The following is a 16,945-nucleotide window of genomic DNA, read 5'->3' on the forward strand; positions in this document are numbered from 1 at the left end:
ATGCCTAGAAGTGACTGACAAAACTAGGATCTCCAAGGCAAGAACAGCAAAGGGAAGACTGATCACAACAGCTTTTTCAGGAAAAACTATGGCATGGGGTCAGTCACATTTTCCCAAGGAAGAACAGGAAACCTGTTTCCTTTCCCAAGGAAGAAGGCAAAACAGGGAAAAAAAGAACTATACAGACTCATCAGCAAGCACAGGTATTTGAGCAGATCTAGTGATCTATGCTGCCCCAAAATCTGAAGAAATCCTCTGAGAAGTTTCTTTCTATAACTATTCTTTTATAAAATAAGTGTGTCTCTCCTTTTCCAGTATTGTTGAATCATTCATGTTGCTGACGACAGTCCTTGTGGAAGATTCTGCCCCACTGTCAGATCAGACACTGAGTTGTAAATTACGTTTTCCTTCTGCACATAGGTAGTATAAGGTTCCACTTCCATTGTGTCATCCTAGCAAAACAAAACCAAAAAACTGTAAATGCAAGGATTAGTTTAGTTTGGCAGGACTCTGCAAGCCTTTCACCTGGACTGAAGAATGTAACTGGGAAATAGTGCTCCCATATTTATTCCTTAGACTCAAGAAAAGACCTCTATTGCTTTTTCTACCAAAGAATATGTATTGCTGTTTCTGTCAAAGATTTGGAGGATAAAGCTGAGGTATTTGTTCACCTGCCTCCTTTTCCTCTCCTTCTACCTCCCTGATTTTGGCCTGAAAAAAAATGTATCAGGGTCTAACTCTCTAGAAAGAGCAAATAACATGCTAGAGTCTTGACCATGATTGAGTCCTCCATCAATCTACAATTTCAGTCTACTGACACGCTAATGAAAGTTGCCTGATATGACAGCAAGAACACTGGTACTTAACCCATTATTTTACGTTAACGCGACTGCATCTGTCAGCAATGACTGGGAGGTAGAGCAGCAGAACAGGAGGAATAATAATAACTGGAACTGACTAAGTCTTTTCAGAAATTGAAACTGAAGCACCTTTTTTAATTGATGACAGAATTTGAGCCTAGTATCTACTGTAGGTGCACAGATATTCACGATATAGATGTAACACATCTTGCATGCATAGAAATGCTTTTATTTATATTTGGTAGCAGAGAACAGAGACACAGAGCTGATGAGTGAATTGCTCAGCTACACAGGAAGCTTGTAACAGCATAGGGCATTCAAGAATACCTCGCAGCTTGTACCTCAGCACTCCTTTCATTGTTCTATAAAATGTTTTGTCTTGGGTATGGTTGATTCTTTGGTTGTGGATTGACCATACAAGATAAAGAGTGGCCTTCAAAACTTGCACATTATGATTCTGGACATAAAGAGGGATATTATTTTTTTCCCTGTGTCTGTTAATTTGGTTGTTTAGTCCTCTTGTTTACTAATAGCTTTCTTAATATTCCCCATGATATTGCAGTATCTTTCCTGAGTATTGTTTGTACAGCAGTTGTGGTCAGTGTATCTGGCATGAGCAGGGAGATGTGGTGGGACGCACTCCTTGCTAAGATAAAGGATGGCAGTTGCTGTTGGAACATGCCTCTGATGTTTGCTCCAAGTCAAAATTACAGTGATGATAGGCTTTGTTTTGGCCTGAGATACAGCTAAGAACAAACATATAAGACACAGCAGCACCTGCTGAAAGCAGAGAGTAAAAATCTAATGGTTTCCCTTTACTGACCATGTTTTCAGGGCTACCAGAAGATCCCTGATTTGGTGATGGTCTAATTTGCATCATTCTCCTTACCTGTGGGGAATGTGCAGGAGAAGCCTCAGGAGGTTTGGTTTTGTGGCACAGTCTGTGAAAAAGAAAACTAGTATTAAAGCAAAGTCCTTCCTCAGTCCTAGGTTCGGCTGGATCACAGCCTGGTTTCTTTGATCACAAGCTTATGAAACATTTCTTTTTTTGTCACCAAGAGTAAAGCCAAAAAGCCTTCTCCTGACTCTCTTTCCTTGACTTTTGATCCTGAAATTATGGCACTCTGACTTTCTTTAGAGGTCTTTTCTCATGTTTGTGGGAGCTTAAACACAAAGTGGAAGCAGAAGAGTAAAATCAAAGTCCTCTGGAAGGATGTACAATTTGTGGTTAGTGAAATCATATTGAACCAATTCTTCACCTCTGAAGGAGAAGATCTGGGAGAAAAACAGTTTTGGAATAGGGAAAGGAGGGAACATAGCTGAGGTTTTCAGTACAGGTGCTAATCCAGCCTTTCTCTGCACAAATGATCTCTGTAGTTTTTCCTTGGAACTGTTTTTTTCTCTACAGCTAATCCTAAAGGGGCTAGAGTCCAACTTCACGCAGGGTGCTTTTTCATAAATACAGATACAATCTGCTGTTCCCTCTGTTGATATGGCAGGATAGCACTGGTCAGTCCTCTGGCACTTGGTAGAACTTATTAGGCAGCAGAACCAACCCCCTGATCCAAACAAGAGAGACACTGACAGACTATCACCGTATCTGAAGAACAGCTTTACTCTCCCAGTTTCCTATTAGAATGAAGAGCTCCCCTTTAGTGTAGCAGGCAATGCAATCAGGATCCTCTGCCAACTTCTGCCTATTTATATTTTACTCAGGTGCATTATTCAGTGAAGACATGTGCAATGCACAGTGTCTGCAGTACAGAAATATTTGATGTCGTTAATTCAGTTATTCATAGCAGCACAGACTGACAGAATCACATGATTTCAAGACACAAACAGTACTTAAAGATTTCTTCTAGCACTAGACAATCTTTCCTTAGCACCCTATCATACATACCTGTCACTGCGGAGCTTAAAATAGTAAATGACAGCCATGAAGGTGATAATGCTCAGGAAACAAAGAATGATGGAGACATTCAGGATAAAGCCGTTCTCTAAACGCAAAGAGTTAGTCTTAGTTATATCTTCTTACTGCTCAGTTTCTTTATTATTTCAGTATGAGATTAAAGCTGCTTTAGCACATACAAACATTTTCAGCATGCTTGTAAAATAAATATAAACCCCTTCAGTAAAAGGGAAAGTCAGTAATGAAACTTGTCTGAGAAACACAAATGGAGTCTGCATCAGAGACAAAAGCAGATCCCACAAATTCCACAGTGGACACTCATAATATTTTTTCACTTAGCCATACCTGAGCTCCTCTCAAGGACTCAGCATATCTCAGTACTGCAACTCATGTGTAGTTCTCAAAAGCGACAAAAAAAGCAAAAACCAGAAACCAAATGTCAGACAGTGTCAGACATTCACAGCTCAGAATGAAGTGATTTATTTGTTTCTGCTGGCCACACAAGAGTTGGTTCTCTTTCTCTCTCTTACCATGATCTCAGCAAGAGACTTTACATTTGCATCTAAAAAATTTTGCTGATGTTCTGCTTCCAAGTGATTATTTTAACACTAAGATCATGACTGCTTTGTCTCTGTTTCCAACAACATTTCCACTACCAAAAGAATGCTACCACAGTTATGTATATCCCTCTTAGGGAAGAAACCACTAGGAAATAGTGTCTAGAACACAAACAAGCTGGTGATGTTTCTGGGCAAAGGCAGTTGGGGATGGTACTCTTTTCTATATAGGACTTCACTGAAGGTTTCCATAGCTTTTATAGATTTTCCTTCCTAGAAGGAACAAGAGTGTGCACAGGAGATTAATCAGGATTTTGAACACCGAATGCACAAAGGGAAGCTTACTTGAGGGACGACAGGCTATGGACTCGCGCTGGTTCCCAGCTGGGTGGGACACAACGCAGGTTGTATTAGTCATGTTGGTGCCGCGTGCTGTGAACTTGCTGAGAACAGTCACTGTCCCGTTGTCGTGGCCTTCTTCCTTGGGGGTGGAATTGCTCTCTAGGACCCACGAGATCTGAGCAGCCGGCTTCCCTGCCGCTGCCTCGCACACCGGGTTCCCATGGTCATCACAGTACAGGGTCAGCCTGGGGGGCACTGCAAAGCGCCAGGAAGGGGAGACGCATGGAGTTAGTTCGCCGCAGTTGGGATAGGACGTTCTTGTTCTCTACCCAAAATGAACGCAGTGAAAAGAGGAGAATGAGGTTGGAGATGCCACCCCATTGCAGTGACATGGGCCAAAGTCACAAGAGACAAAGATCGTTCCTCTTTTTTCCTTTTGGACAACTCTCCCCCATTCAGGTGAGTTACCACAGCCATGTGCCATTAGAGGAGGTATCCCTGGACATTTTGGTAGGGAATTATCCCAAATACAGGCCTGAATTAGACTTTGGTCCTAAGCAGCCATCGTGCATGTGGTTTAAAATGTATTTGAATGCCAGCATAAGAGGAAATGGGTCCATTCCTACTGCCTCGATAAGAACATCCCACGTTTGATAGAGTATCTCGGCACTTGGAAGTGTTACTGTCACATGCTTTAGTTCTCTTAAGTTAGTGTATTAGTGACTGATTCTACAGGATAACTGGATGCATACGCAGAATCCTCTTTTAGTATAATGGGAATTGCTTCACACCTGTTGTTTCTAGCTAGGCAGTGGAAAAGGGGGCAGCAGAAGGGAGAAGGGTTTTGGGAAATACGAAGGAAGACACGGAGCTACTACCAGTGAAATAAATGCATGACAGTTTATCCCAGGCAAGAAAGCTCCTTTTCTTACTGCACGCTTCCCCCAGTGTCTGGGGAGAGGAGCTTTGTATGTCCAGGCCCAGACATGGTCCTTTGGAGAACTGTAAAATGAAGAAGGAGTCCCTTACCCAGCACGGTCAGGTGGTACGTCCTGTGGAAATTCCCTTCTGTTGCTACTGCTTCGCAGGTGTAATTTCCCTCATGGGCTAGTCCCACTTGCCGTATCTTAAGGGCAGGATCCCGATCCGGTCTGAATTTCCAGTTCATGCTGTCACTGCAGTTTGTTCTGTCTGTCTTGTTCTGATCAGCTCTGTATCCCAAGGTGCAGGGGCCTCCAACCTTGGGGCTTATTTTCCATGTTACCATAGTTAAATTTGATGTGGAAGGGCAGGTGAGCACAGGGCTGTTACCTACTGTTGCTGACACTCTGTGGAACCCTGAAGGAGAGAAGGAAGGAGAAGGACATGTGAGAAGGTGCCCAGGGATGTCACTCATAGCCTTGGAGTTCTGGTCTGTGCTTCACAGAGAAATGTCTGCACTGCTACCCACCAGCAGGAGGTCCTGTCTGTGCTCATCTGCAAATTGTCTGTCGTCTTGTATTACAGCTGTGGATAATGGAGCCAGTGGCCCATCACAGCCTATCCTCTCAATACTATCAACAAATTTCCCACGAGGGCTCATCTTAGTGGATAAGACAGATACTGGAAGAAGACCCTACTCCTGCCCATTGTCTTAAGCAGTTCAGCATCTGAATAGTGTGTTTCTATTGGCAAATCCTCCGATGGGTTGCCACTTACAGCCTGAAATGATAGAAATTTGACTCTTGCGTTTGGCCACATGATAATGACTTTTCTCTGACACTATTGCTACCAATGAAGTAATCAACTTGTGGGCAAAAGCCTTGTCTATACCTCTCAGACACGACCACAACGTAAATAACAATGGTGGCGCTTTGTGTAGTAGGAAAGGTTGTTGCCTGAAAAGGGTGTCTTTTCATTTTCTGAATCAAATCTGCTAGGTTTTCTGAATCAAGTTTTCAAAATCTGCTAGGTGCAACAATTAATGAGTTAATAGGAATAACACCCATAGCTGTAGTCCAAGCCAGCCTCCATTTACCACCTCACTCATTTTCTTTTTTAATAGGTGACCGTTAAACTTTGGGACTGTAAGCCACTGATCTCCGAGTGCTCTGTGTCTCTGTCTTCCCTTGGGCAGAGTAATGGTTTTAGTGGCATCCTGAGAGCTGTGTGTGAGGAGAAAATCAGACTACTACTTTCAAACCATGCATTAATCTGGAAGGACAACAAAAGGTAACCAACCTGATTTGTACTGACAAATGAGTTTTTCACAAATTATTCCAAATATGTTAAATCCCTCCCCAAAGCTTTCAAGCAGATATACTGAAGAGGCAATTGAAAGTTCAGCTGGCATATACAAAGAATTAGAAGACCTCAGTTTTGCATGATTAACTAAACCTTTGTCAAAGTCTTGCTCAGAGGTACCAGAGATGACTTTGTTGTGTTTCTCTATCCCCTACCCAGAGCTGGAATTCTGTTACCTCTGCTGGCTGGCACAATGCGAAGCCCAGTTCCGGGGTTCCATTCACAACACTATAAGAAATGGTCTTAATGAGCATCAGCTTCAAATTATTAGTCAAATCATTACTATTAGCCTCTTTGAGAAAGCTACAGTTGGTTGTACCATAATAATATGGTCTGAAATCTCATTATCTTCTGGAATCTAGGTGAATGAACCATTCCAGCTCAACCACTTTTCCTTCTGATTAACTGTGTTCTTGGGAAATGATTTCTAACTTGCAAAATGAACACAGTTCACTGCATTTTAACTACTTAAAGATTCTTTTAAAGGTTTTTGCCTTTTCCTTTTGAGGATGAGGTATCCTTTGAATGAAGACATTTCCGAACCTAGACCTAGCTCCTGAAGATTGATAGGAGGTGTAGCTGCAATATTGCCCCACACTACACCACGCCATACAGTGCTGTAATGTATTAGTTACTCCAGCTGTATAACATGGAAATCAGAATGTAATTCTGACGAGTTTTTTTTACTGGTAGAAGAGGAAGATTAGGTGGGGATAGTATTTCACTGTAGCCATCCATTTTTATTAAATAAAGGAAATAATACTTTGCTGCTCAGTACTGCCAGGATTCATCAATTACTGTTTCTAAGCATGGCTGAAGAAGAAAAGGGCTATCTATTCACACCATCTTCTGATACACAAATTACCCACCAGCCCCAGAATGTCTGTTTCCTTAATTCAATTGTCAACAGTGTTCTGTGATACATTATTACACTGGAAATGTTTTTACATTACAAGTTTTTTCTGCTTAATGGCACTTCAAGAAAATGTGAGGTGTGTGTTCTAAACTTAGATGATTTTACCAGGAGAGGAACTGAAAGAAGCCTTTTGTCTCATGATGGTTTCTGGATGTGAGTTCTATGAATGTCTCTGAAAATTGGAGAACAAAGTGTTTCCTCTCCCAGCTTAACACTGCCAAGAGCCTCGGAGCTCCAAGTCATGTCATCAGTATGGCTGACCTCATCTGAAAATGACTAAACAAACCTAAGCATTCAAACAGCCTGTGGGTTAGGGCTGGGGTTTCTTTGGATAATGTTTGCAAATGTTGCGCAGGAATGACAATGTTGTGCGTATTTAACTGTGTACACTTTCCTTTACATATTAAAGCAGTATAATTTTACTTGTCTTTCAACTCTGCACCTCCTAACCGCGTATTGCAATGTACAAGTTCCCCAACATAACGGCTTGCTTGCTTCAAGACTGCGAAGAAAGAGGGAGTGGAAGTGGTGCTTTCTGCTATGCCTTTCTGTCATATTCTCCCCTGAATGAATCAGGTACCATTCACGTCAAATGATAAGCCACATCAATCAACTTAAAATCTGCTGAATCATGTTTAAGTACAATGGGTTTACTATAAATTTGTAGAAGGATTCTGAATTTCCCTGTATCTTATTATTAATTTTGAAGGCTTTTAGCAAGGCAGGAGTTTTTCCCCAGATGGTAGATTAATTAGTAAAAAATCTTCTTGTTTATCCTGTCCTTACATACACCTTTCTACTATTGTAAAGAGGCCTTATAAACATAATAAAATTAAACTGCTTTCATTTTAGTGCCCTCTTTCATTGCTAGAGTGCAGGTAAGTGGCATTAGTGTAAATATGAATTGTGTACTTCTTCCTTGCTTTGCTTCTTTTCTCATGCATGCTGCTAGAAACATGACCTTTACACTTCTTTTACAGAAGAAGAATGCATATGCAAAAAATCCTGAAAGGTTGGGTTAATTTGTATTTCTGAAATTACTTTGAAGACCTCTTAAGGTGGAACAGGGAATATGTTTTTATCTCTGTAGAACAGACATGTATTATTAGGAGGAGGTTTTATCCTATATGATGACCCTCTTAGCCTGTTAGCTCTCGCCCAAGAACTGTCCAGAACTCTGTCTGTCTTTGTGTTGAAGGCAGAGAAAGAAAAAAAGAGTAAGGGAGCAAGGCGTAACTGCAGAGCCTGCACCTTTTTTGATCCTCTTCTGGTTCAACGTGGCATGGAAGCATGTTGTGATGGCAGAGTGCTGTGGATACCTACTAGACTGAGTCCCAGAACCCACATAGCCAGGCTGATAGTTCTGCTGGTCATTTGGTCGTTAGCCCTGCCTGTCAGCCATGTGGATGGTTATACTGCTTCCATTTCTATAGGTGCTCACTCACATTACCACCTGGTGCAGAAATCTTCCAGCATGCTTGCTATTCTCCCAAGAAAGCATATGCAAAAAGAGAGCTCTGCTTCATGTTACCACAGAGCACACTACCAAGTTCAGAAAATTTAAGGTTTTGAACTGTGTGAGCTAAAATCTTGTCACTCACATGCAAAATAGGACTGGGCCTGGGTAATACTTGATGAGAACCTTCCAAATCATAAAGAATAGTGCCAGACATTTTCATAACAGTTTCTCGTGAAAAGAGGATTTGCCTTTCTTTGCCTTATTTCAATCTAAAGTATAGTCTAATGAGATGTCAGGACTTGCTGCTTTTCACCACAGAGTTAGCTCTATTTAAAAACAGTCCAAAACGTATAGTCTCAGGAATTAATCTGTAAATAGCTGTGGGATCAACCAGCACAAAGGCAGTTCTGTAAACAGAAATTATCCTCATCCTTATCCTGTCCTTCCTGATCAGCCATAGCATTTCTTTCACTTTGGAGATGTTGATAAGACCTCACGTTGGGCTGAAGTTGGACATGCCCGACTTTCTAGTGAGCATACCGAAAGCCATCTAGTCTCTAAAAGTATGTTTTAGTGGAACATAAACCAATATGCTAGAAAGTGATAGCTCTTTAGGGAACGCAGAATTGCTAGCTATACTCATGAAGAAAAAGGCCTGAAAATACATCTTCCCTGCTCTCTGTGCCTTTACAGAACAGGTTCTTTCCCCCAGTCCTCTCTTCTACTCCACCAGCTTTCGGTGACTTGTCAGGCTGCACAGGTTCCACATGATCTCTTCTGAGTTCCTTTTACCGTCACTTCTACAACTTCTCGTGGGTCTGCTCCAGCCAAGCCCTTTGCCAGGGCCTCCCCATCTGCTTTCTTTGCCCTCCTTATGCTGCCAGCCCCAGCCTGCACTCTTGGGTATGTACTCAGCAGCTCTGAGGGAAGACAATCTCCCTTCCCTCCGGGAATTTCACTAAACCCGAAGAGTGTGTGTCTGCTCTGCAGGAGAATTAAACAAACAAAAATATTCCACTCTGTTAAAGAGGGAAGGTTCAGTGCTGCAAGTGTTTTAATTCAGACCTGTCGCTCCACCACTGTTTTCTGGAATGGTGCTTTCATACAGTAAAATGGCTGAAAGTCAGTTGCTAAAGTTTCCTCTGTGATAGCTGATTGATTTATGACCAATGCATCAGGGCATATATGCCGCACACGTCAGCATTCACCTATTCAAATGAAGGCTCGGGAACAAGCCAGTACGTTGCACTGCTACTTCTCTCAAGGTGAAATCCCATGTTATAGCTGAGCTGAACTGACAGCTTGCTGTAGCTGAAAGTGCAGCAAAGGCCTCGCTCTCTGTGGGTCTGCAAAGAACAAGAAATTTTGAAGAGGTGTGAGCTATCAAGCTCATCTCAGTGCAGTGATAACCGCAGGACAACAATTAAATGTCAGTACTGTTAACTATTTCTTTGCACACGAGAGAGATGAAATGAAGGCTTGTATAGCTACACATTTATTGTAAATAACTTCTCATTTTCAGTCTTATTCTTCACAAATGAGCGGACTCTGGAAAACGGCAATCATTTTTCTGTTAGCTAGAAGGAGCAGAGCTCAGGAGCCCAGGAGTACGTGCTGTCTGTCACACTGATGTAGAACATAGGCGAGTCAGGTTCTGGAAGTTCTCTACAGCTCTGGGCTGAACCATCCTATTTTGGTTTTGGATGAAATCCATCTTGAGCAGGTTTCACCTTGGAGACTCGTCTGGCAGGTGGGTAGGGTAGGAGGCCTTTAGGCTGAGGTCCTCCAATTTGACTCCAGCCTCTGAAGTTCATCTAATTATAATACCAATAATATTATGCCATTCCTCATTGTCTCTTCTTGACTGTTGAAGAAGATTTTAAGCCATGTCTGAGGAGGCTCTCAAGCTCTATTCCAGTGCATTGAGTGTGCATTCCAGTGCACTGACAGATTCCACTTCTGTGTTTGAAAATGGACATATCCTTTCTCAGGAAAAAACAAACTCAGTTGAGGAGTTCATGTTTGTGTTTCAAAAATGTGCTGGTTACTGTTGTCATGCTAAGATTAGTGCAATTGAAAAAGATCAGAGGAAAGAGTTTGCTCTGGTTTTTTTAACGTGGTTTATGTAGCGTGTTTGACAGCTCTCGTGGATAACTAGTTGCACCAGTTCCTTTGCAGTGTCACTTGTTTAGTCATTTCTCCTGTTTCTCAGAGTGTTTCTCACAGTAAAAGGAGAAAGAAAGATTTTAAAAACAGGAAAATTTGATTGTGAAGCCACTAAAATTTTCAGGGGAATCACTGCAAAATCAGATAGCTATGCAGCTTGAAATTGGTTTTGATTGCTTTCAAATAGGAGGGATTTCCAGCCTCCGTTATTCTTTATAGCTGGTTTTAACCCACAGTAGAACTTTTTCTTGCCCCCAAAATGACTCAGGTTCCATGACAGTCTCTTCAGAAATTTAGCTGTTAAAGAGTTTTTCACACTGTAAAGAGACTGCTTTACTTTCTCTGACATAATCCTGTTGTGTCTTTATTTCTTACAGTAACAATCTACCACAGTGTTTTGGTGCATCTCCCCCCACCGCTGCAGACTGTGACGTATTAAACTTAGAGGTATAATGAACTGAAACAATGATCATACCACAAGCAAATGACTAACTGTATCTTGGAATGAATATATTATATGAGTCATAGCAAGTCATAAGCAAAAAGGCAGTACCGGACGCTTGGAAGAGGCCAGATACAGCAGGCTGAGCTCTGCCTCTGTTTTTCCCTTCTACTGCCACAGACTGCCTGTGACACTTAGCAAGGCTCGTCTGGAATGAAATGAAAGATAAACAAATAGAAGTGCTTTGTACTAGGGTAGGGATTGCTAAAGTACTGACAGAGTTTTATATATGGTAGCTTTGTGACTCTGAAAATGTAGCCACGACAGCACAGGACAGAGTGTAGGCTGAAAACCAGCCCTGCTTGTCAGGTGAGTAGCAAATAGTTAGGCTACTCTAATTTTCATGATAGAAATACATGAACTAGCTGAGCTCATATGACTCTGTTTCTTGAAGCTGCGATCACAGCTTTTTCAGCATGGACATATCTTTAAAAGGACACAATAAGAGACTTACTTACACCTTTATTGTTCATTTCCCACTCACACTCTTTCACCCATACTCGTCATTATTCCTTGAAAATATCTCTTATTCCCATTTCATTCTATTTAGGCTTTTTTCCTATCTTCAGAGATTCCTTTCTTCCTCATACTCCAATTCTTCTTTTGTTCTCCTTTTAACACATTTCTTTTCTGCCACCATTACTGTATCCCTTACAGTATAAATCTCTTTCCTGCTGTCTCATGCAAGCTGAAACAGCAACCTTAAAACACAGCCAGAAAAATACACTTTGTCAGTGTAAACTCTGGTTTTCCAGTATGAAGAGCCTGCAGCATGGCTGGATTTTTTTTTTTGATTGCAAACTTTAATGTGACTTTATATGTTGCAGAGAGGTGAGCACACTGACAGAACTTAATAACGAACTCAAGGTGTCAGTCTTCCCATTGAAGGTGGAATATACCTTTGCAGTTGCCAGTTCCTAGTTTTTAATTTTTCTGCGATCTTTTCATTCTCTTTAGCTTTCTCCAGTATCCTTTCAAGCAGTCACTCAAGACATTTGATTTTGAAGACAAAGGAAAGATGTTAAAGCTCACCTAGGTAGAGATGCAGTTTGATACAGTGTCCTCTTGAAAATCATAAATTAAGCTGAAGAATAGAGGGGCAACTGGAGGGAAACATGATGGGTAAAGAACTGGATTAAGGGGAGAAAGCAAAAGGCAGTGTTAAAAGGAGGTGTCAGGATGAAGGTAGCTTGCCAATAATGTTTCTCAGCAGATGATTTTTATGGTAATTCTGTTTAACGGTTTTACTAATGGCATTGGCATTTGTATCAGGAGTGTGTGAGGAAATTTGTGGAAAGCAGAAAGAATATAGCATTATTAATATAAAGAACAGAAATGTCACCCAGAAAGAACCAGGTGACCTTGATGAGTAGAATGGTAGATGTGTGCTGAAATGCAGCAGCTCAAAATGTAGTAACAATAAAAATAGGTAGTACAACAAATTTAGGCTGGAGATTAGAATAGAGAATCTTGCCTCACTCAGGATTAAAAGCAGCCTTTCAATAAGGTGGGTGGTTTTTTTGGTGCTCAGATTATTTATGAAAAGGTTTTCATGATACAATGCCTGCAAAAAAAGGCAATTTGATGCAGTGATGTAGGGGTCCTTTCTGAGGTTTTGTTTCTACCCTCACATAAATGGGCTATGTCTCGATATAAACATGACTTTGTAGAAAAAAAAGGATGGGTCCACTTCTTTAATGAAGGAATTAGTTGGTGTTTAAATGATGTGTTAGAGTCATCCAGCTTGCAGAACAACCACCGTTGGCCAAATCCTCAACTGATAATAATAAAACATCACTGAACTTAAGAAGCTGTTGCATATTGTATCAGTCTAGCTGTAAACTTTAAACTTGGTGTAGAAATTTCTGTGTGCAAAGCAAGTAGATCTTTGTCCTTGCAGAATATGAGCTGGAATGGATGAGGGGAAAAGGGATTTAGACTGGATGCCAAAGTGCCTTGGTTAGTATTTCTTTCAGAGTAGCGCTGTGACACCATGTGTAACAAAGTACAAAGGCCCCCCCACTTCTCAGTATAGAAACAGATACAGAATGTTTTCTATTCTGTTCTGCGTGCTGAACTTGGCCTTTTACTCTATTCCTCATGAAAAGAAGAATAAAATAAGTTGTACTGTTTATTTATGCTTAAGTGGAATTTTCCTGCTATTCTAAACAAAAATAGATCATTGACTGCAAACGGTAGGTTGTATGCCCTCTTTTTCATACTTTGCGGAGAGCAGATAAGGACTGCTGCGAAAACACGCTTATGACCTCACTTCTGTATGGTTAAAATCTCAGTCATATCTTGTTTAGTGCTTAGCTTTAGCATAGTACTTTTCTACCCAGCGTTTTCTTACTCAATACAAAGATAAGGCAGCATAAGAAGATTCCCTACACTTTTTTCTTATGCATGATTGTACCTCTAATTACAAAATATATCAACTGTGAGTTTTAAGTAGCATGTACTTCTACAAGTGCATTCCCAATTAAAGAAAATCTGCTTTGTAGTCAGGGAGTATGTGGTCAGCTTGCAAGACTGAACTTCCTCGTTTCCATGGTTTTGAAACGAGACACATTCAGACAATGCGTTTGGACCACAGCAAAGTAAAAATGTCACAAGCACATGCTTGGAAGATTGTACTAGGGTGATTTAGATGTCTTCTGAGAAAATTTTTGCTTAATGTAATCGTACAGAATTCTGTTTTAAGCATTTGGGTAAGACAAACAGGCTGTTTGGATTCAGGTGTTTTTAGGGTAAAAGAAGTCAGAATGATTCCAGCACATAGACCCAAAGGAGCAGCAAAGAAACAGTGAAGTGGAGACAAATATAAGTTTACCAGAAGAGTTTTTAAGGCTATGATTTTTTGTATCTGGAGCAAGATTCCACAGTAAACTAAAGTAGGAGGCAACAGGACAGGAGCACTGAAACACACTAGGACAGAGAAAGTAAGAAGGCAATAAAACACTAGTACAGTAGTGAAAGAGAGTTTACAAGTTATATTAAGGAAAGAAACTAAATGAAAGCAGTAGCATTCAAGAAAGTTATGTTTGCAAGTAAACTTTAATTCTAGCCAGGTTGGTCTGTAAATCTACTTCGCTTTTATTCATCTGGTACATTCTAATTCCTGCACTGATGCAATGCCACTGAGTTCAATTTTTTACTATTGATAAAACTGAACTAACCAGAGAATCACATCTCATTACTAACAATGGATTTCTTGCAGCTTCCTCTGAAGCACTCAGTCATATCTATTGTCACAGGATACAACTGCAGATGCAGGACTTACACAGTCCAACATTGCAAATGTTAATCCAATAAAAAGAGATCTGTTGCATGAACCTCTCATGGAAGATCTTGCCCTCCCTTATCCCCTTTCCTTTGGAGTATGTACACAACCACATGAGGTGTCCCATCTGCTTAGTTAAACTAGAGAAGTCTTCAAAGTGTTATCAAAAATATATTTTAATCTTGAGTCTTTGCCACTGCTGCTACTATGAGGATTGTTGCAGAAGGATTGTTAGTACAGATCACGCACCGCAGCTTCAGTAGCGTATTATCCAACTCTACTTGGGGGCAGATCTAGATATGGCAATCACGAACTGACCTCTGCCTTGCTTCTGAGCTGCCCTTTCTGCTGTTGTAAAAACTAACCAAACCATACAAAACAACATGCTAAGGAAATGTTAAGGAAAATGCTAATGCAGATAAAGCCTGGTTACACAACAGTTTTTGTATGACCTTATTTCATTCAGAGTAGCTTGCTCTGCTCTTCAGAAGGGGGGACATAGTTCCTTCTGAGCTTTGTACAACACTAAAATTCTCTGGATAGAATACACACATTGGATCAGCTTGACACATTTAGTCTGCGATCTCTGAAGAAAAAAACCTTGTCACTACATCTTGATGAGAATGGCCACCCTAACATTGAAGGAAACAAATTTAAGAACAATGTTAGCTAAAACCTTCCCATCAAATGTGGGCTGCTTTTTATTTGGGGTGGGGGGGAAGGTTCAAGCATGAAATTAGATTTTCACTGAACATCTTTTTCTGTGTTCTTTGAAGGGGAATATTGTTGATTCACCAAGACACCAAGAAGTTAAAATCCAATTACCTTTTGGGTGAAAAAAACCTTTTTGGCATTGGATTTTTTTAATATTGCCAGCAAAGTCCATTTTTAAAAAAAATTTTGCCAGTAGGATTCCCCTTTTGTCTCCCCCATTTTCTTCAACATTTTGTCACGTGTCCATACTGCTTTACTTTTTGAGCAGCTGTATTCAAAAATGTAGACTGTCTCTGATGCTACCATAATCTGTCTGTATGACCCTGATCAGGTTCCTCAGTATTCTTCTGAGACAGTTCTTTACCTACAGAATAGGGACAGGTTCCTTCCCTCCAAGTGTGCCTGTTGTGAAGTTACCGATGCAAAGTTTAATAATGTTTGTGAATTATTTAATTTTTTTTCCAGTGGCTAGAACTGAGGTAAACATTTTGGAGCCCTCATTTGATCAGCCAAACACATTATAGACGTGTGTTCCCCCACTGCCAACAATGACTGCATCTGTTTTGCTTTAAAATATCACCAAGGAGCCATTTTTATTTTCTGGCCAGGTGGAATGGAATAACTCATGTCCATGCAGTTCTACCTGTCCATAATAGGAACGGACACATGCACGTTACATATTAGAGATGTTCCTAGTTTCATTTGGATCTCACAGACCTACCTGCCTTCTCCCTTTATACATAGATAGTTTAGGTTTCTGGAACCGCTGCTGAAATCCCTAGTTCCATTACCAAGTCCCCGGACTGCTGCGTGGTGTCTGGAAGAGCACAAGCTCTAGAAATGCAAATCACCAGTATGTGGGAGACATGAACTGCTGTAGCTAAACTAGATTAAAACTAAGTCAACTCCACTAAGAGACGGGGTTAGAAAGGCTTAGGAGTGCCACTGTCTTTGGCACAAAAGCCTTTCCCACTCTTGATACTGACCATGCCCATTAGCCTCAGAACAAGATTCCAGAAACTGCTCCCTAGTGTCAGTACATCAGTGATCTTCCACCACTCCTCAGCAAGACACAAGAGAGCCCTGCCCTATTTCAGAATAACTGCAGGCTCTCTTCAGCAGAAACCACATGGCCAAAAGCTTCAAGTTCACAAATGCTTTCCTGGGCATATTTTTATTATGTCAAATGGATCAGTTTCTCAGATGATGTGGATTTAGAGGTCTGAGTAAAAAGGCTATCTGTGACAAATAGTACATTCCCAGCTAAGGGTCACTAAATAATTGTCTACATGGAAGACACAGGGATAATGCCTAGCAGCCTTGTGACCACTAAGAAAAGAATAGCAGGAGTGAATATTGAGGAAGCATGTTTTGGTTGTGCACCATAATTTTTAGCAATTACAGAAAGTCACAGCATGATGAATAGCCTTTGTGGAAAGAAAGTATCTCTGCACATTTCCCTGTCTTCCATCCCAATGGCTGATGGGTCCCAGTTAGACTCACCTACAGTTCTCGTGACCTTGGTGATGGTGAGCAGCACAAAAACACACAGAGTCTTCCCAGGAGTCTTCATGTCGGCTCCTGCTTTCATGGCTCAGGCAGCTCCGTCACTCCATCCATCCCGCCGCCAACCTAGCTGTGGTCATGGGGAATATTCCTTGCCTGCCAGCGCATCCTCAGCAGCCAACGTCAGTGTTTTCTCTTCCCCTTTCCCACTCCTCTCCTCTAGGTATGCGTGCTCCTGATCGACTGGCTCCTCAAAGCTGGAGAGGTTCCTCCTTCTGACTTTTCAGAGCACTAGGCTTCCTGTGCTGAGAGCCTAGGCGAACGCTGAGGAAACAGATTGAACAACTCTGCCTTCCGTTCATTGGCTCTCCTCAGGAGGCTGATGAGTGAAGATAAACCCTGCAGCAGAGCTCAGAAGGGGTAAAGCAGAGGAGATTATTCAAGGCTG

At 41.2% G+C, this 16,945-nt stretch overlaps 1 protein-coding gene across 1 annotated transcript; it reads right to left on the bottom strand.

Annotated features, from left to right (window-relative positions):
• Nucleotides 1-329: 329 nt before the first annotated feature.
• LOC104263161 (cell surface glycoprotein CD200 receptor 1-A-like) lies at nt 330-16,608 on the bottom strand. Its single transcript, XM_059824997.1, has 6 exons — nt 16,495-16,608; nt 4,698-5,006; nt 3,672-3,923; nt 2,761-2,857; nt 1,750-1,801; nt 330-452 (listed from the first exon to the last, which is right to left on the bottom strand). The coding sequence occupies exons 1-6, from the start codon at nt 16,580-16,582 to the stop codon at nt 330-332; spliced, it is 921 nt and encodes a 306-aa protein (XP_059680980.1). The 5' UTR covers nt 16,583-16,608.
• Nucleotides 16,609-16,945: the final 337 nt, after the last annotated feature.

This window comes from Gavia stellata, chromosome 1 (genome assembly GCF_030936135.1).
Source record: "Gavia stellata isolate bGavSte3 chromosome 1, bGavSte3.hap2, whole genome shotgun sequence".
NCBI lineage: Eukaryota > Metazoa > Chordata > Aves > Gaviiformes > Gaviidae > Gavia > Gavia stellata.